Source organism: Lepidothrix coronata, unplaced genomic scaffold, assembly GCF_001604755.1.
Source record: "Lepidothrix coronata isolate B3197 unplaced genomic scaffold, Lepidothrix_coronata-1.0 Scaffold10, whole genome shotgun sequence".
Lineage (NCBI taxonomy): Eukaryota > Metazoa > Chordata > Aves > Passeriformes > Pipridae > Lepidothrix > Lepidothrix coronata.
This window is the reverse complement of record NW_016690190.1, coordinates 7635668-7660579: the sequence shown is the minus strand read 5'-3', so window position 1 is coordinate 7660579 and position 24912 is coordinate 7635668. Positions and strand designations below refer to the sequence as shown.

The 24912-nt window shown below is 46.4% G+C and overlaps 1 protein-coding gene across 1 annotated transcript in view; it reads left to right on the top strand.

The window, feature by feature from the left end:
* The window catches only part of CACNA2D4 (calcium voltage-gated channel auxiliary subunit alpha2delta 4), a 130575-nt gene that overhangs the window by 44289 nt on the left and 61374 nt on the right, over window positions 1-24912 (top strand). Inside the window, exons 19-26 of the mRNA XM_017804608.1 lie at window positions 981-1042; window positions 1756-1823; window positions 1958-2003; window positions 3460-3557; window positions 5709-5802; window positions 6745-6840; window positions 8963-9090; window positions 12433-12513. Of these exons, the coding sequence (XP_017660097.1) occupies window positions 981-1042; window positions 1756-1823; window positions 1958-2003; window positions 3460-3557; window positions 5709-5802; window positions 6745-6840; window positions 8963-9090; window positions 12433-12513 (673 nt within the window). The remainder of the gene's footprint in view (window positions 1-980; window positions 1043-1755; window positions 1824-1957; window positions 2004-3459; window positions 3558-5708; window positions 5803-6744; window positions 6841-8962; window positions 9091-12432; window positions 12514-24912) is intronic.

The window sequence follows — 24912 nt, the reverse complement described above, 5'->3', positions numbered from 1 at the left end:
TTGAGCAGGTTAGAGCAGGCACAGCTCTCCCTGGGGAACACTGAGTTTTCTGTGTTCACTCCCCTCTCACCTCGTTTTCAGGCTGGGTCTAGGATTTTAAACATATTAGGGTTCATATACTGGCATGAGGCTTGGACAGAAACTTTCCAAAAACTTTTCTCCTTTGGAAAAGAGTTCCACTGAAATCAACACTTTCCTACAGGAAAAGGCTAGTCTGGCAAACAGATGAAGTTCTGAAGCAGCTTTCAATAATCTGAAATGTCTTCAGTTGAAATGTCAGTCTGAAAAAAATATTTGCACGTGAATCAAAACGGCTTGGATTTGAATCAGCACTTTTTTTCCAAATTTAAAACGTAAATTTTTTTTACTGATGTTTTTTAACAAAATTGAAATATGCTAATGTTTTGTCCCAGTTTGGCATGAAAGCAAAGGTCAGGAATATTAGAATTTCCCACAGGAGTGGGGAGACTTGGCTCCAGCTGCCTTGGCCCCAGCTGCCCACACACACAGTGGGTAGGTTTGCCATCTTTCTACCTGGCCCACTGAGTCCCCCCTCCTGCTGGAGATGATGATGATGATGATGATGATTATGATGATGATGATGTGCAAAGCTGTCAAGGTTGCTGTGTATGGCAAAAGAGCAGTAGGGCCCCAGCACATTGGCTTGGAGGGTGTGAGAGGGAGGGCAGCTTCCCCCCACCCCTTCCTGCAACCGGTGCAGGAGCCCCAGAGCAAAGAAAGGTTTAACTGAAGCCCTAGTTGGAAAGACAGAGTGGCTGCCTGGATGCTGAAAGAGCTGGATATGCTGAATACTGCACATTCATCCCTGCTTCCAGCCAGCCCTAGCAGGGTGTGAAGTGTTGGTAGTGATTGACTGCTTTTGCTTCGCCTTGGGGACATATATCCCAGGTCCCCATCACCACTGTGCTCTTGGTCTGTCAGATGGTCTCTCACTCTTCTTATTCTTGCTCTTATTCCAGAAACGAGTTCTTTTCCTCACCAATGATTATTTCTTCACGGACATCAGTGGCACACCCTTCAGGTGAGCGAGGACTATGTGACATCAACACAATGTATCAGAAGTATGATCATGGATCATGGACAGGAGATTGGTCCCTTTTCTTCATAAAACTGGCTACAAGTCATGAGCAGAGGAGTGTGAATAACTGACTTCTTTGTTCCTATAGCCATTAAAATATTGTTTGGGGTCAACTCAAAAGGAATATTATGATTTATCTGAAGTTCAGAATACAAAAGCTATGCCTTAGGTGAATCATGTTTCATTTCAGAGAAATAAGACATCTTCAATTTTCCATTCCACTGAATATCGTTTATGTTCTGGTGTATGGCTTTATAAAAAACAACACTGTTATAAACTGAAAATTATAAACAATCAAATAACAAATCAAGCAAAGCATGTGTGTGTGATTGCTTGTGGGTTGGTTTTTCTTTTCCCCAGTTGAAATGATTTGAAACTGGCACAGATTTGAGTAATGTTATCATTGACCTGAATCTACAATGTTGGCTAAAAAATTATCACCAGAAATGCCTCATTTCAGCTCTACAGACAGGTTCCTTTGCCTCTTGTGCTGAAATCGGATCTCACTTAATCCTCTTCTGATGATGTTCTTTTCTTTAATAGCTGTGGAGGGAGTTAATGTCTTTAAGGGTTGTTACCGCAGGGAATGCAGTGTCATGTTTAGGAATGACACCTTTCCTTGCTGACAAGTCCTCTGTTTTCCTTCCTGCCTCCAGCCTGGGTGTTGTGCTGTCCAGGGGACACGGGGAGTACATTCTGCTGGGGAACACTTCAGTGGAAGAAGGTAGGTTAATCTGAAAGGGCCATGCTGTCCCAAGGGACAAGGCAGCTACTCTGAACTTCACCACTTCACTTCTCCTCCACAGCCTGTATCTGGCTGGTACCTAACTGAATATTCCATGTATTATCTGCTTTCAGGTTTGCATGACCTGCTCCAGCCAGACTTGTCTTTAGCAAATGAATGGTAAGTGGAGGAAATCCTGTCAGTGACACAGGACTTTGTCACAATATTTGGGCAAACTTCCCAGCAATGTGACTTGCATTCACCACCCTCTGTGGCCTAGGGAAAAAGCAGCGCTCTTCAGGGGCTGTACCTGCAAAGACCTGATTGTGTCCAGGCAATTCAGTTCCACCTCTTCCTCTGGGAGATCCCACCAAGACCTGGCACATTACTGTGCTAACAAACATCTGAGATTTATCCTCAGTCTTCTCTGCTCAGACTTATTTTTTCCCCTCATGTTGCTCAGAATTGTCTTACAAGACCTACAGTATGTCAGACCTGTCAGGAAATTTTGTTGCAAGCTTGGTGAGAGATTGAAATGCTTTTTTAAATCCTAGCTTATTTTTGGTTGGCATTCTTCTGAACTGAGCCTAGACCTAATTTCTGGTGAACATGGAGGTGATTTATGACCCCTGTTTCAATAGCAAGCAGAATTTACAGTTTTGCTTGGTTTGGATATGAAACAAGGTGAAGCATGGCACTTTCCATTTATTGCTGTGAGGTTTGGGGTTTTCATGAACCCAACATTCAGTTACACTCAGTCACATGAACCCAGCCTGTATCAAAGCCAAAATAACTATATTCAAGAAGCCCTCCACCTCTTCTCACCTCTCATTACACTGCTAAGTTTCACAGGCAGCGCATTTGAGACACAAGCAGTGACTTCTCCTTCTTCTACTCCTGACTTGGTGTGTCAGCTCACACACTTTACATATTAATTTCTCTTAGACTTCTCTCATAAATCACTCCTTTCAGCCCCTTTATGAGTTGTAATTCTCTCTTATAACCCCTTCCTGTCCTGACAATGGAGTGGTCAAAATTGGAAGCAGGATTAGAAAACTGGTTTCTTTTATAATGCCGAGCATTTGTAGCACATTCTTCTGCTTCTCCCCAAACTGTGTCCAGAGGCTCCTGCAGTGGTGTCCCCTTGGGACAGATTTTCTTGTCACCATATCATACTGCAAGATCATTCCTCATCTCACATTCTGTTTCTCTGTCTCTCGTTTTTTCTGCTCCTGGTCTGGTCTTACTCACATTACACACGACCCTCTGCTTCTCAGGTCTCTCCATCACATTGTTATTGTCTATATAGGCACATGTACACGTCTTACACAACATGTAATACAGATAACTGCTGAGAGGATTTGGGACAGTTGTTTTACATTGTGAGCTTAGGCTGAAGACCATAACAGCAGCCCTACCAAGCTCAGCAGTCAGGTTAATTGGTGTTTGGTTTACTGGTAGGGTTTGACTTACAGCCACACTGCTAGATTTTGAATGGGCACACCGTGCAGCAGTGGCAAAATCTTTGCAGACCCAGGTTTCTTGCTGAATTTTTTTTTTGCAGTTATTATCTTCCAGGAGCATTTGGTTAACTGTGGTTTCTCTTTGCCCTTGCTCCTTCTTCCCTTCCCACCAGGATTTACTGCATCACTGACATTGATCCAGACCACCGAAAGCTCAGTCAGCTGGAGGCTGTGATCCGTTTCCTCACTGGAGAGGACGCTGACCTGGAATGTGAGTCCCAGGCACTTAAAGGGCCTTTTCCTGTACCCATCACAGGGGAGAGGGGACTATGACAAACTGATTGGTGTCAGACTGAGCTCTTTTGGCACCTGTTCACACAGGCAGGGCAGAACTCAAGCCCAGAGTAATTCACAAGTGGAAACGAACAGAGAATCCACTCCCTTGATTCCGTCAGAGGATTCTTTTTCCATTTCAAAGCTGACACGTAACTCAGCCTTATTGGAGGTCTCAGCATAGGAAATACTGAGGGGTGAAAAGCTTGAAAGGAGCTTGGTAGGGGCTGCAAACCATGTTTAAGACAGACTGACCAGCTGGGCTAGATGGGGCAATGACAGGAGGAGCCAGGAAAACTAGAGACTACTCAGCTCCCCAGGTCCCAGTCATCATCCTCCAAGGGTTCACAGTGCCATCTAGAGAGATGGGTTCTTTCAGAACAAGGATTATTACCTTTGTTTTCCAAACACAACAGGTAACTGATCCAGGGGTAAAAAACTGTCACAGAATTATTGTCTTTCCTGCTCCCCCTGCTGCTCATCCATTACACCAAATCCCGTTCTCCAGGCAACACGTAGCCACACGGGCAGCTGGTAGAGCACCACCACAGTGAGATCTCTGTCAGGGGGCAGAGGTGGGCAGCTGTACATGGGAACTCCTTACAGCTATTTAGCTTTAGGATGTCCTTCAGCCCCTTTAGTTGTGCAAAGTATAAGATTTTGCACATAATGCTGCAGCTGAGAGGCACAAACCTTTGGCACAAGAATGGGAATCTCTTAAAAATAAAATCAAATGTAATCCAGTAATTTTGCCTCTCTTTGTACAATGTGAGTGGACCCCCACCTGGCTCTCCTTAGAGCAATCTGGAAAGAGGAGCTGTATCAGCTCAAGTGGCCAGGGAGGAGGAAAGTTTCAGGAGAGCTGACTATGAGAAACATGCAGACTTGGAAGTGCTGTGGAGGAAAAACAAATATGATTTGAACACATCTTAGACATATGGGGCCTGGAGAGGGAAAGGTCTCGTGGTGAGCTCTGATTCTGAGGTTTGAATTACAAGGATGGAGAGAAGGATCCTGAGAGCTGTGACAAAGCAAGTTGGGCGAACTTGAGAAAAAACATTAAGAGAGACTGGAATATCAACCCAGAAACACTGAAATGGTGAGGGTGTTTCCATCTAGAATAGCACTGAAAGGGGCATTTCTGCAATATGATGGTCATCGTATTCTCATTAGAATGAGAATTAATGCAAGCAGGGCAATACAATAATGAAGCAGGTCAAAGAAATGGGGTTTGGGGATAAGACATTTAGCACATGATGATACTTCGAACTTTCCTAATCACTTCTTAGTTCCAAAGTGGATTAGACTGGTGGCCTGGACTGGCTTGAGCACCTGGTGGAAACCAGGACAGGACAGTGTTTTGTGAGACTTACAGGAAGGAAGGAGGGCTAACAGAGAAGCCGGTGAACACAGGAACAGAGTAGAGGCCATAAAGAAGTCACTAGGGGTTTTGAAGGAAGTTTCTTGAGTGGAACGTGGTGGCTGGTATCCTCTCTATGGGATACCCAGAAGAAAAGTCAAGGCAGGGATTTCAGGCAGTGGCCTGTTCATTAAAGGAGATGGTTGAGTGAAGGTCTAATGAATAACTTCATTTGAAAGCCTCTCACTTGCCCATACTTGTTTGGGCACCACCCTTCCACCAAGTTTGCAGGGGAACTGGTCTGATGATTTTGAATATTGGGAAGAAATTCTTCACAGAAATGATGATTGGAAATTGGAATGGGCTGGCCAGGGAGGTGGTGGAGTCACCATCCTTGGAGGTGTTTAGGAAAGACTGGACATGGCTCTCAGTGCCATGGTCTGGTTGACAAGGTGATGATCTGTCACGAGTTGGACTCGATGACCTCAGAAGTCTTTTCCAACATAATTGATTCTGTGATTCTGTGATCTTGGCAGTAACATCTGTTCCTGTGCTCTCCACCATCCAGGGGGGTAGGTCCTCTTCTCTGCCCTGTGATGGGAGGTCTCCTTTTGTGCCACATTTCTCCATTTTCCTGGCCAGATAGATGTTCCTTACCAAGGGACTCTCTAAAACACTTAGATGGGAACATATCTTTCTTTCCTGATTTTTGTTCTTCCTCTTTCTCAGGTGATGAGGAGTTGGTCCAGGAAGTGCTGTTTGATGCAGTGGTCACTGCACCCATGGAGGCCTACTGGACTACATTAGCCCTCAATATGTCCATGTAAGTGTATGAGAAATAAATATGGGTAGAACACCATTGGAGAGGCATCTTCAGAGTATATGGGCTTAGGCAGTGCCTGAAACAACCACAGAGCCTTGTACAGCATACAAGAAGTTCAAAAGGCTGATAGAAATAGCTCAATAGTTTTAGAAATAACTCAAAAAGTGTCTCTCAGGAGTGAACTCCAGCAGGCTGGGCCTCCTTGGGACAGCCTTTAGTTTGGTGAGGGATTATTTTAGTGAAGAAAAGGTACTTTGGTCTTGTGTCTATTGGTGATGCCTTCAGATTGAGCCTCAGGAAGGTAGTGGACAGGCTGGCTTCACTAAACAACTTTCTACTTTATTATTTCCAGTGATGCACCTGTTGCTTGTAGTATCTTGTATCATGTCACACAGATCTTCTTTCAGCAGGCAATATGTTGCTTACACAGATATGTGGCCAGGGAGCTCCTGTTTTGGTTACTGGTATCCCTACCACTAACAGAGGTCGAGCCAGTGACAATCATGTTAGGATACCCACCCAATTATCAGCACATCCTTAAACAGCTACACCAACACACTCTCTTCAGAGACATTCTGCTATGCTGCCCATCCTCTGCACCCCTGATCCAGCCATTCTCTCTCTGCAGTTCCTCTCCTTCACTTCAGCCTTACGAGGGTAGCCTGAAGCAGGGTTAGCAGGGGGAGAGAAGCTTGTGATCTACTTAAAAGAGAATGAAACGAGCAAACTTCAAAGGTGTGAACCTAAGTACAAGTCTTAAGCCTGCCAATTGTTAGCCAGCAACAACCTGTTGGCATTAGCAGGGAGGAACCACTGTCACTCCTGGTGTAAATGCGTTATGTTGCAAATTAACCATGTCTTCGGGTGTGGCTTCTAGTTTGAAAGGCTCCCCACCCTGGGGCAAGGGTGTTTTGCTTCTGCCTGTGTGTTTCTGTTCCACAGGGACACTGAGGCAGGTGTTGAAATGGCTTTTCTGGGCACTCGGGCTGGACTCATGAGGAGTGCCCTCTATGTGGGCTCTGAGAAAATTTCCAACAGGTAAGTCCCTAAGCTGATTAAGGGGTTTTTCTCAGTGTCTCTGAGGGGGCAGCACGAAATCACCACCAGCCTTAGAAATGTATTTAGGGAGACAGAAACAGAATGGAAACAACACCTTGACAGTATTGGTGCTGATTTGGAGAGTCAGGTTAGGGGGCCTTTGTCTTCCTCTGGTCCTTTCAAGTTTTTCTTAAAATACTGTCCCAAAGTGCATTCATTTAAATGGAAACCTTCAATCATTCCCTGACTTCAGTCAGCCAGTGCAGAAAATGCCCACAGTTACCACATATCCTCAGGACCATTTTGCAGTGCAAAGGCTCTCTGCACTCCAGTGCCCCGGCAACATCCCAGCTTGGCTATGTTTGATCTTTCTGTCTCAATTCCTCTCCCACATTTATTCTGTTCTGCCTCACATTGCCCACATCGCAGCAGCATCCCAGTGCCTTCCAGTGAGGCATTAAGTGATGTGACTGACATCTGTCACATACAATTCGTTCTCTTGCCCTCTGCCTCAAGGCAAAAGCGTGTGTTCAGTGGAGGGTTTTGACATGGAAAGGGTATAGTTTGCATTCTGTTGCATTTTGAATACGCAGGCTGGTGCACGCTGCTGTAAGAAAGGACAGGTCACAGAGGCACACCAGCAGATGGAACAGAAGGGGACCATGTTCATGATGGTCATTAACTTCTTGGCAACTGTTTCACTGTCCCCAAGTTCCCCAAACATAAGTCCTACATTCAAGCTCTGCTGTGCCTGAAAGGTGACACCCCTCATGTTTTTGAGGTAGTCTGAACAATTCAGAGTAATCAGTCTCTGGCAACAAGGGAGAAAACGCTGTGTGCTGCAGGAGGCTAATATGATGATTCCCTATCCCACACTGCTCATCAGGAGCAGCGTTCAATGCTTTCAAACAGCCGCAGTCACCACACTGCTGAGACAGAGCCCAACAGGAGGTGCTTCTGGAATCCCCTGAAAGGAAGGAACCATATAAATGAGTAATTATCATTACGTCAAAATATACAGAAGAACAAGAGCCTGAAAACAAAGGAATTTGCCAGCCAAGCCATAGGGACCTCCAGGGAAACCAATGACCTGATTTTCATGAGGTCTCTCCTGAGCATCCACTGTTTGTCTTGTCATGCCCCCAGGACACATCCTCCTGCCTTCAGGAGCACCCCTTTGCTCAAGCACTTCAGTCCCTGCATCACATCATAGAATGTTAGGGGGTTGGAATGGACCTTAAAGATCAACTAGTCCCAAACCCCCTGCCATGGGCAGGGACACCTCCCACTAGACCAGGTTGCTCAGAGCTCCATCCAACCTGTCCTTGAACACTGCCAAGGTCAGGGCATCCACAACCTCCCTGGGCAACCTGTTCCAGTGTCTCACCACCTTCACAGAAAAAGATTTCTTCCCAATACCCAACCTAAATTTCCCCTCTTTCAGTTTTTACCCATTACTCCTTGTCCTATCCCTACAGCTCCTAATGAAGGAGTATCTGTGGTCCCCTTCAGATAGTGGAAGGTTGTTATGAGGTCTCCCCTCTGAGAGAGGGACTCCTGAGGAGATCGGGATTTGGCCACAGTAGCGCGACCTTACGCTTGGAGTGGTTTTGTTAGGAGACTGCCCAATCCCCCCTTTCCTCACCTGCTCCCCGTTCCCCTGCGGTAACTCACGGCCACACTCCAGCGCCACGTGGGCTCCCCTCTCCCGCCCGCTCCCACCTGCCGCGCTTCACCTGTGGCACTCCCGGCCCTGCCCCTACTCCCCGCGGGGTAACCCGCCCTGGCGGGGCAGGGGGATGCCCCCGCATCCCGCCCTTCCCGGGCTCCAAGCCGCAGGTCCCGGGAACCGGCGGCAGCACCGCCCGCCGCGGGGCTCGGCCGGGCCAACAGCGGCACCTGGCGGCGGCTCCGGGCCCGGCCGCCCCTCACGGCGAGGGAGGGCCCGGCACTGCCCCGGGGGTCCCCCGGGGGGACACCGTGTGCCCCTTTCGCTCGGTAAGCCCCGGGTGGTGAGAGGCGGGCGATGTGCTCAGCCCCGGGGGTCGCGCTGCGGTGCCCCCGAGGAGGGCACGCCCTCCAGCCCGTGAACAGCGGCCGCCCTGGGTTCTTCTCCCGGCAGGAAATTCCTGACACAGAAGGACAAGGAAAGTATCTTCACTATGGACCACTTCCCTCTGTGGTACCGCCGGGCGGCCGAGCATCCCCCCGGGAGCTTCATCTACAGCATTGTCTCGGAAGACGATTCAGGTAACCCCAGCCTGAACTCAGAGGAGAGAGAACGAGAAAGCTTTTCACATCTTGCATCCCGCACCACGCCCATCCCGATGCCTTTATGGCTGCTTCCCGCCTAGTGGGAATTGCTAAGACCTGACCGCTGGGTGTTACCTTCACACCAGTGTAGAGGCACAGAGGTCACATCTGCTCTGATACTGGTCAGAGCAGAAAGGTAAAGCTGCAAGTTGTGGGGAAGGCGGTCAGGGCTGTGTGATGCAGAGTCACAGAGGAGGTGAAGGATGCATGGAAATGCAGGGCTTGGGTAGATGGAAAGATATAGGGAGGTGGGAGTTGTGGGAACACAAGTTACGCGTGGAGCTGGAGAACACGTGAAACGTGAGAAGGGAACAGGCAAGGCGATGCAGAAGGAATGAGACACGTGTGACCAGGCTTGGGAGGGAACATCAGCCATACTGGATGACAGTAGTAGCTGGCACGGATGAGGGACCATCAGCACTCAGTCAGGAAGTCTAAGTTTAGAGGGTGTCATTTTTTCCATCACCACTTTTCATGGCAGGAATGGATGGGTTTGTTATGGAAGATGGCAGAGGAAAAGGGTGGGGAAAAAGCTTTTCCACAGCATTGGTGCCCTGCATCCTTCCTACTAGAATATAGCATAAATAAAGAAGTTCAAACACTAGAGGAAAGCAAGGAGTAGCTTTTCAATGTCTGTTGCTTAGGGTGTTGATTCCTGTGAGTATGCAGGGCCAGCCAGGACCTCCTCAAAGGCTGGAAGAGAGCAGAAGAGCCTAAAAAGAAACAAACAAAACAAAATATTCATGTGAGACTCCTACACAGAAAGCAGAAATCCCCTCTGTGCTCCTCCCTGGCCCCTAGCTCTCCATCTCTGTCATGGAGCTCGGCACTTTAGCTGTTAAAGCTTTTTGTGGTGCAGTGGTGGGAGGCTGGTGGGTGGGAAAGCAAGTAGCAAAGTGAAGAAAACCAGGCTTGAAGGCAAAAGATGAACCAGGATGTAAAGCAGGAGGGATGGAATGAGAAAATACTTGAAACCTCTCAGAAAAGCCTCTCTCTGCCCAGCACCCTTAAATACCACTTAAAAGTCAAGTGTGGAGAGAGGGGGAGAGAAGGCAGGAAGGACCTTTTACTCCCCTGCATGTCACAACATTTGCTCTTTGGAATAGAGCGTGGGTTAGAAAACAGGGCAGTGACACCCTGTGGGACTTCCTAGGGCAGCCATTACCCACAGCAGTCACCCCTGGCTTAACACTGGGGTTGTGGTTTGCTGTGGCTTTCTTAGAAGTCATGGGTAGTTATGCATAAAGACAGAAAATGCATAGCTGCCACTAGTTTTTGTTTTACATGGCTATTGGTCAGAAGCTTCAATCAAGTCCAGAACCCCATTCACCTGGAAACCCTGCAGGCACATTGTAAGAAGTAGTATATGACCCTGAAGACCTTGTGCCCTAAACTGTAAGGGAGATTAGTAGTCTCTTTAGGGATGAGCAGCTGGGTTTAGAGGGACTGTGATCCATGAGATCACACAATATGCCTGGAAAGAGCCAGGAAATAATACTCAGTGCTTCTGAGCCACAGGGGTTCACTGTAAAGCAAAGTCCAGGCCCTTCCTTGACATCCAATGAAGCAGGGCTGCCCTACCTTTTAGCTAAAATAGGCCACCCAGTTTCTTATTAAATTCTGTTAGATGCTAAAGTCCCCTTTTCATGTTTTCCACAATTCCCTGCCCAGTGACAAGGGGTTTTCATGGCTGATGGAATTCTAATCATACAAGAAGGAAAAGCCCCAAAAGCTCCCTGCTGGGGAGGAAACCAGCAGGGAATGACTGCAGGTCATCAGAATACTTTATCCAGGGCACCTCCTTCCAGGGTCCAAAAGTCCCAGAGTTAAAAAGATATCAGGGAACCCTCTGCATGTCAAGTAGAACTGTTCTTGCGGCCCAGATCTCTCGTGTGTTGGATGAGATTTTTTTTTTCCAGGGACACTAGATGTATTTTGCTTCTTTGTCCCATCTGAGGAAGAACAAGACATTTGGGATTCACCATAAAGGCAGGATCATGCCCAAGGCATGTGAGCATAAGTTGGCTGGGTAGTGTTTCACAAGGGTTTTCCTATTTCTGACACCCTTGAGCAGGTTAATGTGGCTTTGGTCCAAAAATCAAAAAAACAGTGAGAGCCTCCAGGCTAAACTGTGGTATAATCTGAATTGTGCTCTGGACGCACTGGGTACCACCTAGAACGGTGAAAGCAGAAATGGAAAGCAGTAGCAAATGCTGGAGCTGTTGGAAAGAAAGAATCCCTGATGCATCTGTCTAAGCAAGAGATTTCCATGCAGTATGCAAGGAGGGAATCAGCTGCAGACCAGATCAATCATACTGACCTTTAAACTGTCCCCTGGCAGTTCCAGAAGAGGTGCCCCAGCTGAAGCTAATCTAATAATTTAAAAAAAAATACAGAAATGGGATCTGCCACAGGGACAACTGCAGACTGAAACAACTGCAGTAACACAGGCAGAGGAGGTTGGGTTCAGTTGCTTAAGCCTATCCAGCCATGTTATTTTAAATGCCCTGTGGGAGCTGAGAGATATGCACAGGGCTGGCAGATGTGACACAGGACTTACAGGATGCTTAAAACAGCAGCTCAAAGATAATCAGGAGACCCTGGGGCATAACAGAGTTTGAAGTCCCAGAGGGCCTTGTTTCTAAAATGGAGTGCACCCTGGAAGTACCTGGGAGTGCTTTGTCTGCCTCTGCAGTTTGTGGTGCTGGTCTGGCTTGGGTAACTGAGCTAGACATAAGCCCAGCCTTTACTGTGCAAGTGTTGTCAGAATTACCTGTCCTGCTTCTCCTCTCTCTGCAGAGTTTAGATGGTGCATTAAGCAGACCAGCTTTCTGGCCTAAGAGAGGCTCTACATGTCCAAAATCGAGGAGGCCAATCCTTTACATTTTATCTTAGAATCATGGAATGTTTGAGGCTGAAAGATCATCTAGTTCCACCCACCCTGCCAGGTGGTGTGTCTCCTGCAGGGACACCTTCCACTAGACCAGATTGCTCTGAGCCCCATCCAACCTGGCCTTGTACACTTCTTTTATGCTGAGGATGCTCCTTTTATCATGAGACATCATCTAAAAGGCAAAAAAAATTAAAATCTACTCATAGCCCATTACGTTGCTTATGTGTCTTGAAAGATGTAGTCCTCGAAACTCTGGGATGTTTCAGAGTTGATACATGTGTACACACTGTCCTGGATGAGAAAATGTGTGAGCAAGCTGCTCCTGCTGCATTTTACTCCTCTCTGGTGGTGAGCTAACCAAGCCTGCTGTGTTTGTGTCTTGACAGAGGGAGGTGACCTACCGCAAGTGGTGACCGTGAGCACGGCCGTGTCTGTGTCTGTGGATGGGAAGATGGGGATTGCTGCAGGTAGGACATTCTGGTGTCTCTTTTTATCTTGAATGAAACGGTTGCATTTTTGTATGGAGTGTGGGAGCTGAGAGCTCTTAGCTTGTCACTCAAGGGAAGTGATGGGAGCCACAATAGATTGTGATGTTGAAAACTAGGCTCAACAGAGAATAATAGAGCAGGTACTGAATGGCTGACAGGCTTCTGAAAGGGGAACTGGCTGTTTGAAAGGAAGCTTCCCATTGTCAGTGCTGGTGAATTTGTGGATTGAGACTCTTTCTCTGGAGCACAAATAGGTTGAGAAGTCCGTGCAGGTTTAAAACTCTTTGCAGGAGACACTTTTGGCTTTGGAAAAGCATCATGTTCATGCATCTCCACTGTTGTCTCAGCTGAAAAACGAAGTTTTGCTGGTGGAATGGATGTGTTGCTAGATCTCCAACTCAGACCTATAGATTGCCAAACTTATTGTTGTATCTGAGCTTTAAACTCCTTTTGGCAGACCTTCAGTAGACTCTGCATCTACTTTTGGAAAATTCGTACAGCACATTATTTCTAGCAGAACCCCAAAGCTTTTGAAGATTTACTATTTTCTGTATTGATTGCTTCAGCCTTTATGGAAGTACAGTAAACTCACAAGTGAAACAGAGCACCCATTTAACAAAGAAAAATCAACATAAATCAATAACACTGGTATCATACCCAACTTAAACGCTTGGCATAGGAGTATTGGGGTAAGAGAAGATGTAGCTCTTACCCCAAGTTTTTTTTAGGACCTGGAAGTGTTGACCAAGGGAAGAGGTTGATGGAACAGGTAATGGAGTAATTATCACCAGAAATACTCTGTGATGCAAAGCTTCTTGTGAAAGAATGGTTAGTGTTAATGGAGCTTTGTATGGTGGAAGGAATGACTGATGGAATAGATATCAAACAACAACTTTCTTATAGTTATATATAGTTATGTATATATATATATATCTCCAGTAGAGAGAAGGCCATACAGCAAATACCTTCAGATCACAGAGCCTGATATTGCTTTTGCCTAGGCTGGGTAGTATACAGGGAATGATCTTCAACACTACTACTAGTCAGTGAAACTGTGGCAATTTGACTTCATCTGATCAAATGTTCCTTAATTTCCAGGCTTCCAGTAAGTTCTGGCTGAGAGTGGTACTCTTTAAATATCACCCAGGCATTAAGAAAGTACTTATAAGCTGAAGGAAGGGTGTTATGAAATAGCACTTTTCACTAATAAACCACCACGTTAAGCCCAAAACCGGAAAATTGTTATGAAGTCTGTCCAGAGATACCTGTAAAATAGAGATGGTTTCAGCAAAGTTCACATTAATAGGTGCTTGGATCATAGAAACTGCTCCCCAAACTGATACTAGCTGGCACTGTTATACCCAGCAGAGAAAGAAAAGAGCATTGAAACTGTACCAAGGGTCCCTGTGTAGCACTGGAGCATTTTTCTAAACAGTAATTAAGAAGGACAAAAAATATTTTAAAAAAAAAGACCATGTGTTTTTCATGGTCCTTTTGCTTCCCTTTCCTGACCTGTGAGTTAGAGCAGAGGCACAGCAGCAGTTCATCTGGCACTCAGCATAAATACAGGGAAGGAAACTTCTTGGTGGAAGCGCTGGAGCAAGAACAAGTGGCAGGAGGATCTGCCCCTGACAGAGCCATTTCTCTTCTGTCAGCAGCGCTTTTCACAACCCCTGTGGAGATTTCCACCCACTCACTTATGCTGCATACTGAATCGACTGTCTGTGTGGACATGCTGTGAAGGGGCAGGATCCTTTGCAGAAGGTGGAAAGAACAGCAGAGGACAGGGAAACAAATCATGTTAAAACAACAACAGTAAGGTAGAAAATCTGTCATTTATGGAAATGATACAGAACAAACCGGTGTTCTCAACTGGCAACCACAGAAGTTGAGACACAGAAATGAATTTTCAGTTGTTTTTGTCCCTTAAAGGTACCATGGTCCCTGTCACTAAAGGCCCATTTGGTGACCTGACCACAAGCATCTTCTGTTCTCACACATGGTGTGTGTTCTTCATTCCTGATTTCTTATGCTTTGATGAAAACTACCCATCTTTCATCCACGGTGTGGGCTCAATGACAGCATCCAGACAATTACTTTCTCCCAAAGGGTCCAAAGTCCTTCATCCCCCCCTTGACTTCAGCAGGAGTGCCAGGGTTTGCTGAGATATGACCCATCTGCTGGTTTGGGTGTCAGCTTACACCATGTTTTGGGGGTTTCAGAGAGGAAAAAGGTATTGTATCTATATTACCCTTTGCTTTGTTTCCAGCAGTGACTAGGTTCATCATCTGAGTCTTTCATACTAGAAGTCATTAAAAAAAAAGGACAATAATTGTGATCACACTACTTATTGAAATACTATTCTTTATTGAGGATGTCAGCTTTGAGAGTAAGGATGTAGGTCTCACTTCATCTCCCCTCACACTGATATTCTGAGTGGCTAGATCCTGATTCTAGGGGACTTCATCCTACAGCAGTCTCCAGTTCAAATGATGCTGGGCTGTGCTGCAATACCATCCTGAGTACAGGAGAGAGGTAAAGGAAGGGGAGACACAACAAGAGGCAATCAGAGCAGAATGGAATGCAGATTGTTGTTATTATTATTATTGTTATTCTGATGGCATCAGCCCTCAGTGGGATTGATGCTGTATTCATTTAGGGTTATGATACTAGCAGAAGTTTGGTACCCAGAACTGGTTCCCAGAAAGCCAAATATCTGGGTAGACTTGTAGTTTCTGAATAAATGCAGTCACAGTTCTATAGAAGGGAAACAACAGAGACTTTTTAAGTGCCCCTATAAAAGAACAAGTGGTATGAACTGGCCTGTCATTCTGCCAGTGATCATTACTGTCACTTGTTTGACTTGATGGTGCTTGAGGGGATTTGTAAGCACTTTGAAATGTTCACTATGCATGCAGTGAAAAATTAAGCTCCAGGATTTACAGCCATGCCCGTGGGGAGGGAGCACCCTCAGTGTCCCCGTGGGGAGAATGTCAGTGGCGCAGTGTTGGGCCCCTTTTCTTCTGGCAGATGAATGTCAGTCCCCAGCCAAGGCAGAGTAAGGCAAACTGGTAAAATCAAATCTCCAGGCAGATGACACAGGTCTGGGTGCTGTCAGGGAGTGAGGGAGCAGTCAGATGGGATTAGAGAGTAGCCAGTCTAGAGGGCTGAGAGAAGGGATGGAGGAGGGAATACAAGGGCCTCCTTACTCCCATTTCAATCTGGTTTAGCTCATTGAGAAATCCCAGAATGTATTTGAGGGATGTCAAGGCTGCTTCTCTTGCCTTTAGAGATGCTACTCCACACAAGGACAGGTGGGGAGGTGGCCAAATTCAGGAGAGAAAAGCAGTGTCCTCTGCCCTGCCCTACCCTTTCCCCTTTTCACTCATCCCTCTCCTTCCCCCATGGGCCAGTCCTGGGGCACAAGCTGGGTGCACAAAGGGTGGGTGCAAATTTCTTGGAGGATGTGGTGGAGCCAAGGCAGAGTCCCCTTGTGTGAGCTGAGTTGATGTGGCCTCTTGGGTGGGAAGCCACACAGGGAAACCTACCCCTGGCTTGACTATATACCCATTTCTTGGAATTAATAATATCTACCTGCTATGTTGTGCTTTGCCACTTCAAAGCATTATGCAAACATTAAGTAATGCCTGGATGATTAATTATAATTAACGAGAAGGCAGCTATTCTACTGGGATGTCAGTCCAGAACCTTTCACGCACACTAACGTTGTTGGAAATGAGAAATAAGGCATGGTGACGGCACTCTCCCCAAGCCATGTCCTGCCCCAGATAGCACTGTCATCTGCTCCCTCCCGTGAGTCAGTAGCCCGGGGCTTCCTGGTCCTCGGGGTGCAAGGCAGAAATCACATGTAGTTGCTGACAGAAGCTTTTAGTGATTTAAAGCCCCGGTGAAACCGCTAGAATGTGCCCAGGAGTTCAGCTGTCACTCTGGGCTGTGTATGACGTCTCTTTCATTGCCTGACCTTCTTGCTGTTCGACTTACGTGGCTGTCAGCTGGCTGCCAGTCCCAGCAGGGGCAGGTAGGGCTTTCTTTCCATGAGGTTCCTGGCCACGGTTGTCATGTTTCAGGGATGGGAAACGGACGATGGGGCATGCAAAGGCTCCATGGTGCCCAATAAAAACAATCCAAATGGGCACTTGGGAGATGCAGGTTCATTTTATACAACACTTAGCTCCTCTGTTTATATTGAAAGTTACTGTTCTTAGCAGCAGTGATTGGAACACGGTGAAATCATTATCCCCTGACACCAATGGTATATACAGATGTATTTGGGGAGAGCTCTAGGCAAGCTCAAACGAGGGCCAGGGAAGAGAAATATTGTCTCTATTCTAAAGAGGGAGTTTTGGGACACTGAGTTATTAAGACCAGTATTTTAAGAAGAGCTCTGTACTCACAGCAGGAGCAGATTAAAAAAAAACAAACTTATGGGTTTTTTCAGAGGTATTTGAAAACAATCAGTCTGAAAAATAGATAATGGGAAGTTATTTTGCCATTTTACCACTGGTTAATATTCCACCACTGTCATTCTGACGGAAGCTCTTCATTTGAAAAGCGATTCCTGGCCAGTGTGATGTCTCTTCCTTGGTCCCCAATTTTGGATACCTGCTGTCTGTCACCAGCAAGCAGGGACAGGAGCTGCAGGTGGCTTTTTCAGCAGTTCTGTTGCTGTGGCATCTTTTCAAACTAATCTACACACAATTCTATATTCCTACAGTTTTGTTGCTTGGATGGATAAAACATTTCAACCTTCTCTCTAGAAAGTGACAGTTGCTTCCATAGAAGCTGCTAAAAGGCATGGAAATAAGCTATAATAGCATAAGCATATTTTACATTGGAATAGTTGCATCTTAGCTAGAGAATTAAATTTATTTCACTAGTCTGGTTCAGAAACCAGCAGAAAGTTACCCATACAAAACTTGAGGGCAGCCGACCTCTTGAGTGTGTGCTGCAGTATTCAGAAGGAATGCTGTCCCTCTTTTGATGCTGAAGGTTGTGCCTAAGTTGTCCCAGTGCAGAGACTTCTGTCAGCTCTTGAGGCATCACCAGGTGCCTTTATGGAAATCACGGTCCCCCCGCATCCAGTGGTAGGATGGATAAAAAGAAGGAAGACTCAACTCATTTTTAGCCCATCACCTGCTATGTTTGGTTTCTGTCTGATGTCAGCCCCTTCTGGCAATCCCCGAAGCACAAGCAGTTTCTCACTCATCCCTTTGATCTGACAAAATGAGAGACATCTGAAGGGGCCGTGCCCTGGCACTGAGTCATAGGAAGTGTTGGGGCACTGCAAGGCAGAAATGCTGATGATTTTAGTTCCAACAGCAGCTGTGCCTTCTCCACCTCTCAGGATACCTGTCTGGGGCACCTTTGACTGGTCTGAGGGTAGAGCCAGTAGTTCATGGGCCACAGTATCCACATTACATGGTGCCAGTGGAGTGCCAAGACCAGTGTTTCTTGCACCCTTCATCTACCCATCTGCCTGCCATCCATTGAGTTCTGCTTCTGTACTGAGCCTTGGGGGAGAGACCTGTAAGCACACAGGCTGCTTTTCGGGGTGTTTCTGGGGCAGACACAAGCTGATCTATGAGCCAGACAAAAGTGAGGTGGTTGCATTGTTTTGCACTGGCTCTGATATTACAAACTTTGCCTTTCACCAAGGTTTGGTGTAGGTTCTGGGGCCACATGGTTCCCTGTTCAGAGCTGGTTATCCTCCAGCCATGTCAATGAACAGGCAGAAAGAGCAAGCATCTACCTACAGAACTCCAAATGGATGTCTCCATGCATAGACAGTAGCTGGCAACAAGAGGGGAAAATAAGATGATTTTGTCCTCAAAAGAATGCTAAAAAATAGGCATGTGAGATATCTTCCATAGTTTTCTGTTCACCCTGGCTGGACCTTAGCAATTTCTGTTTCTTCCGTGGTGTATCCGCTGTCTGCACAGGCTGTAAGGTCTTCAGTACAGGAGTGATGCCTCCTCCCTGTGTGTGCAGACATTGCCTTTTGCCTTGGGAGGAGTCCTTGTCTGGGGAACAAGTGAAGAGAATAGCCAATTCTGTAGAATAAATATTTCCTTCTAGTCCCTGCTGAGTGCCAGAGTTTGCACACTGTACCACTTCCTGGGAAAAGAGCACTAAGTGACTGAGCCCCCTGTGCCTGTGCCCAGGCCCTGCCCTCACTAGCCCTTTCAGAGAATTTCCTCAATGGGACACCAAAACAAATTGGGGTTTTCTCTTGTGGGGTCTGGTGAGGCCTCTCTCAGTCCTGCAGCCTGTTCCAGGCTGGAGCTCCAGCCCAGGTCCCTGTTCTTGCCTGTGCGTAGCAGAAATCTTCTAGCCTGAGGTTATCCGTCACCACTGCCTCTCCAGCTCCTCTGATTGCCATGGTTGTCACTCTTGAAGGGAAAAGAGCCCTTGACGCCAGCTCAGGAGAGACTTGCATATAGCTGGATTTTTTAGATTGGCACCCGGCGCCTTTGCCATGTTCCCTTTGCTTGCAAATTATTTGATATCATTTTAATTCTGAGCCGAATTAGAGCAGTGCACGGGTTGCCATAGCAACCATTTCCTTGTGCCTTTTGGTCTGACTCATTGCAGACAATTACTCTTGCGCTCCAGGATTCACAGATGTGATAGGAGAAGAATCATGTGCCGGGTCTTCAACTTTTTTTTACTTTTAATTTCCTTCCCAGCCTCTCTCCCATTAACTCCTACATAACCAGCATCAGCAGGGACCTGTAACTCTGCCCAGGGCCACATGGCCCCGAGGGAGCACACTGCAAGTGGAGTATGTGTAGATGCACAGTGTTTGAGAGGATTTGTGCATACCTGTGTGTATTTATATACATAAACAGTTTCTCTGCAGTGCATGGCTTGGGATACCTGTCTGAATGTCTGATTAGGGATGTGCACAGGTATTTATACCCACGGAGGAATTTGCACTTATTCCTGTCTGTGGTGGGGCTATGTGCTCACACGTGTTTTCTGTGTGTGTGCACACGGGTATGGACATGATTAATCCCTGTGGACATGGAATTTTACCCACTGTGCAGGGTCTACCAACATACACTGAGTGTTTGGGGGACTGACAAAGTGCGAGGGGCACAAACAGTCCAGGATCTTCCGTTTGGAGCTGTGCAGAGATCCAAATGTCAAGCAAGTGGCACTGACACCTCTGACCAAGCAGGGTCCACACCTAAATCCCTGTGTGAATTCAAGGACAGCACTTTACCTTGCTCACACCTGTCCCTCCAACACCCCGTGTCTGTGCATCTAAAGTCCATGGAGTAAAGAAGAGTCATCCATGCAAGGACTGCAGCCTTAGCACAGGTATAATCGATGTCATGAGCTGTATTAGGACCTACAGCTCATCAGAGGAGCAAAGTCACGTGAGAAGATGCTGAAAAGGATCACACAAGCATATGTGATCATAAATACGAACATAAGCAGTCTGTAGATGTAGGGATGAAGGTGGCAAATATCACAGCAGAGGAGGTTATAGGAAATGTCTGGTAAGATGGTTTAGCTGAAGTTCAGCCAAGGCACAAGCAGACAAGTTTTGCAGGGTGAGAACCACAGAAACTTAGCAGATCTGAGTAAAGCTCCAGTCTACTCCTAAGATACATTCTTTTTACCACCAAACTCAACCTGAATTATTCTTCTTCTGCCCTACCTATCACCTAAGGCACAAATCTCCCCACCATAAGCCTATGTTAAGGGACTCTGACTGCCATCTCTTTCCCCTTGCAAGACCTTTTTCTTCTCTTCCTTTCCCTTGCTGGGATGCGGAAACCCCACTCATAGGATCGCAGGATAATTTTGGTCAGAAGGCACCTCTGGAGGTCTCTAGCCACCCTTCTGCTCAAAGCAGGGTCAACTGTGAAGCTGGACCAATTTGCTTAGAGCTTTATCACATGAAGAGTCCCAGAAATATTTCATGTTCCTCCCTAGTGCTCTTGCACTGCGCTGTCCCTGGCTGCACCATGCAGAGGCTGTACTGACAGCCATTCCCTTTCTCCCTGTCCTTGTGCTGTGTGAGGACTATCAACAGCTCTTCATTGCCCACTGGGAGCTGTGGAGGGGCTGAGGGCGAGGTGGTTTGCAGTGTGTATGGGCCCAGTGTTGGATGCTGAGGCACAGAGCATGTGAGAGGAGAGGAAAGCAAAGGGCAGAAGGTAGGCATCCTGCTTCTGCATATGGGAGAGCCCTTGTCTGGAAGCCATGGGGAGTTCCAGGCTTTCCCAAGGCAGTGCAGAGGCAGAGAAGAGAGGTTGTGTGTGCAGGAGATAGGCAAGGTGTGGACTACACTGCTGCCCAGAGTGCGTGGAGGGTGTTCTGCTGCTGGCTCTCTGCACTGCTTTCACAGGCAGCAGTGCAAAGTCTGGAGTGTGGGGAGGGAGCAGTTGAGCTTTTGGGGACGGTGTGAAGCCCTCATTTCTGTAAAGAGCCCGATTCTCTTGCCCTCCATCTGTCTGCCACCACAGGCAACTGCTTAGGCTGCTTACGCTGGCCCTGCAGAGAGCCTGTGTGGAATGGAAAAAGAACAGACAGCAAAGAAGATTGCCTTGCCCTGCCTTGCCCCTGCCCTGCCTTGACCTGCCCTGCCCCCTTTTAGGGGTCAGGAAATATGGGGATAAAATGCAGATTGCTTACAAATCAAGCTAAGTTAGACCTTGCAAAGCAAGTTAAAACAAAGAACAGAAGATCCTTCAGCTATTTGAAAAGAAAAAAAAAAAGAAGAAGAAGAAGTAGGGCCACTTCTGGCAATAAGAGTGCAGTTGAGATCAAGGAGTCTATAGCTTGAGCCAAAACCAAAGAGAACGCTGTGCCCAAGTTATTGATAAAGACAGAAATGTCGTCCTTGGGGAAAGAAACAAGCTGACTACCATGAATAAGCAGCTCAAGCTGCTTAGTGCACTCACAGTGCTGGGCTTGGGTGCTCTCTGGCCCTGGGAGCGCTGGCACGTGGAAACACAGGCTTATAGCAGAGGGCTTTTTTCAACTCTGCCCACAGTGGTGACTGTGACTCCATGCAGCCTGGAAAAGTGAAAATTCAGCAGTTAGGATTAAGGAAGGGTGAGAAATAAGTTTGTCAGGCCTTTAAGTGTGACCTCTCTAATGTTTGTAGCACTTTAAAGGAGATCTTGAAGGAAAGTATAATTATTACCAAGCAGTTAGGGGAAAAGGGTTATCAATGCTGGATCATACCAGACTAACCCAATAGCTTTCTTTCAGATGACTGTTTTCGTGGAAGGCAAAAGAAATTTCAAAGGCCTCGTCTCTGTGTTTCAGTAAAGCACTTGATACAGTGCCACACAAGAAACAATTAGTTAAACTGGAGAAGATAAGAAAGGCAGAGGAGTTGTGAGGGGCAGGGAGGGAGAAGTTAATCTGGGAAGACAGAAGCAGCAAGAACACCTATCAAAGTCTAGCAAAAGGTTACTTGTTACATTCCCTGTGCTCACCCCATGGGATTAGCCTTTGCTAATATTAACCTCAGACCCTATAGCTATAGATAGTGAGGAAGTATCCTGATAATTCAACACTAGAAGGCATTGCTAGTGCAGGGAAGGACCAGGATATCATAGGGAAAGCCTTATTTGACCTTGGCAGGAGTACCAGAAACAGAATGAATTTCAGTAGTGCGACAGACAAGGTCATATGCTTGACAACTAATAATAGAAATCTTCTGTAAGCTGGGAACTCTGTGAGATCTGGCAGAGAGCACAGCAAGCAGGACTAGAGGCAGTCCTTGTCTTCTGGGAACTGTTGGGCCAATTTTGCCAAGACTCAGCGAGGATCCTCGGTGTAAGCTGTATTGCTCCCTGCTGCCCACATAACATTCAGGGAACCTTTGTCATCTGCCAAGATGTGTCCTGAGATTCTTGCTGAAAGGCAGCTGGGTAGACTCATTAGGTAAACATATCCTGAGAAAGCTCAGGAAAAAAATGCTGGGATGGTGGCATGGTGGTGAGTGAAAGTGTGATGCAGCTGTGGACAAAGCAAACGCTGTTCTAAAAAGTACTTAGGGATGTTTTCCCAGCAGGGAAATGCATTGGCACTCCTACCCAAAGCCCTGTGAAACCTCCCCTCTAGTTTGTGTTACAGCTTTGGTCGAAGGAGTACAGGCTGATACAGGAACAGACAGGATGAAAAGATGATGAGAGGAAAGGGAAGTCTGACTTTGTGAGAGGAACCTGGGAGCACCCAGCTTGTTTAACCACATGCAACCAAGCCAAAGTGGATAGGTTTGCTGTAATAAATGCATCTTGGAGGAAACATTTAAACTAAAGCACATGGTTGTATGGAGATAGTGTAGTACAGATAGGCAATGAAAATATTTAGAGTGGAAAATTAGAAGGGGGTTTCTATCTGTTGGGGTAACGCATCTTTACCCAGAATCTGAGGTAAAAAGACAAATGGGTTTAAGCTGGAGCTTGAGAAGTCTGTAAGAAGGAGGTGGTGCCTTGAATAGAAAGAGCTGAGACCAGAGTCTGCCATCCCTTCTCCATCACCAGGGAACGGGTGAAGTCCCTGGTCTCACCATGCCACAGTACAATAATCAACAATGAACAAGGAGCAGGATGGTCACTCAGGGAACTCCCTGAGTGCAGCATTCCCTTAGGGCACAAGGATGGGCCTTCTTACCATCAAGTTCACACACTGCGTGATTTTAGTCATGACTGAATAAAAATATGTTTGTTAATGCAGCTGAAAGCCCCAGCACAGCACCTGGAAGTCCAGAACGTAGGGCTGATCTAAACCCTTCTCTCAGCCTTTGGCAGTGTGGTGGTTTCTCTTGATTGATTTAGGTATTGCAAATTAAAGAATTGTGAGTAGAGAAACCCCAGCTTATGACAACAAGCCCTTAGAAACCAGGTGGGGATGTGGGGGCTGGTGTGTTTTGTGGCAGCTGAGAAGCGACAGTTGAGCAGAGCAGGGAAGGGAGAATCTGAAAAGCAACTGGTCAGAGGCACTCACTGAAAAGGGAATGATCAGTCACAAGAGGACGAAAATAAGGAGGAGAGAGAAATTAATTGGGGAATCAAAAACATGTATGTCCAGTAGGAGAGATGTGAAAAACAACCATATGAGGCCCTGAGTGGATTAAAAAAGTGGAGAATGCTAGAAGGGGACCACCCTCTTAAATAAAGGGCTAGATTTTCTCTTGCTAAGAATTGCATAAATCTGGAGGCTCTTGTATAGAATGCAGTGAATTTATACTACTATAAAGGTGGCTATGAGTGGGATCAGAACCAGTTATCCATAATCTGGCTTCCTCAAAATTACTAGTTAGGGGTTTGCCCTAGTATTTCCATATGACTCCACCTTTAAAGTAGGAACAATGTTCACACAGCCTAGCGAGTGGGCTGTGAGACATTGTTTGGTGGGCAGGAGTGGGGAAAGATAATATTTATTATTTTATGGCAAAATCATGTCGTATGTACAATACAGAGCACAGATATTCATGGATGAGAAGAATACTTCTAAAAGGAGGAGGAAAAACTGTAAACAGTGTGACAAAAGGCTACAGTGTTGTTCCAGAGGTGAGGAAATGCTTTGCAGGCAAAAGACTTAGTGAACTCAATCTGCTTTTTTTACCTAAAAGAAGACTGAGAGATGATTGGATTTAGAGCATAAAGTGCCTTCACGGGGAGAGGTGCTGGCTACTGAAGGTTTATTTTTTTAACCTAGGGAAGAGAAGCATAACAAAAAATGTGATGGAAACCAAATAAATTCAAATTAGTTAGTAAGCATGAATGCTAACAGTGAGCATGAATAGTTACTGTAGTAAGGTATGAAGGGAAACGGGATTTTTCCCTTTCTTGAATGTTTTTTAAATCAAAGGTAGACGCCTTTCTGGAAGATTCGACTTAGCTGCATGTAAACACTCACTGTCTTTCTGCGGGATAACTTCTTTAATTTCTGTTTCATAAGCTAAACAGATTGAGCTCTTTAAGCCTTTCACAGGAAGGCATTTTCTGCCACCCTCAAATGATGTTTGTGGTTCTTTTCCACACGATTTCCAAGTAGCGTGCAATACGCAGAAGGTCAGACTGGATGATCTAAAGTCCCTTCTGGCCTTTATATTCTCTGAATCTCTGCCTCTGTGAATTCATTAATGTTTGCAAGCTCCCAGAGAGCTGCCAAAGGCAAGCACTATAGAAATGCAAAGCATTGTTGTTTCTCTGCATATTTCCCCTGAGCTTTATGCAGAGCTGGTTGAATATCGCAGGGTATGGTCTGTGCGTGTTGCCTCAAATGAAATACCTGCGCTCCTCGCTCCTTCGGCGCCCTTTGCGACTTGATTTTCTGTGGCTGTTGTAACAAAACAAATTTATTCCCAAGTTAGGACACAGAAAA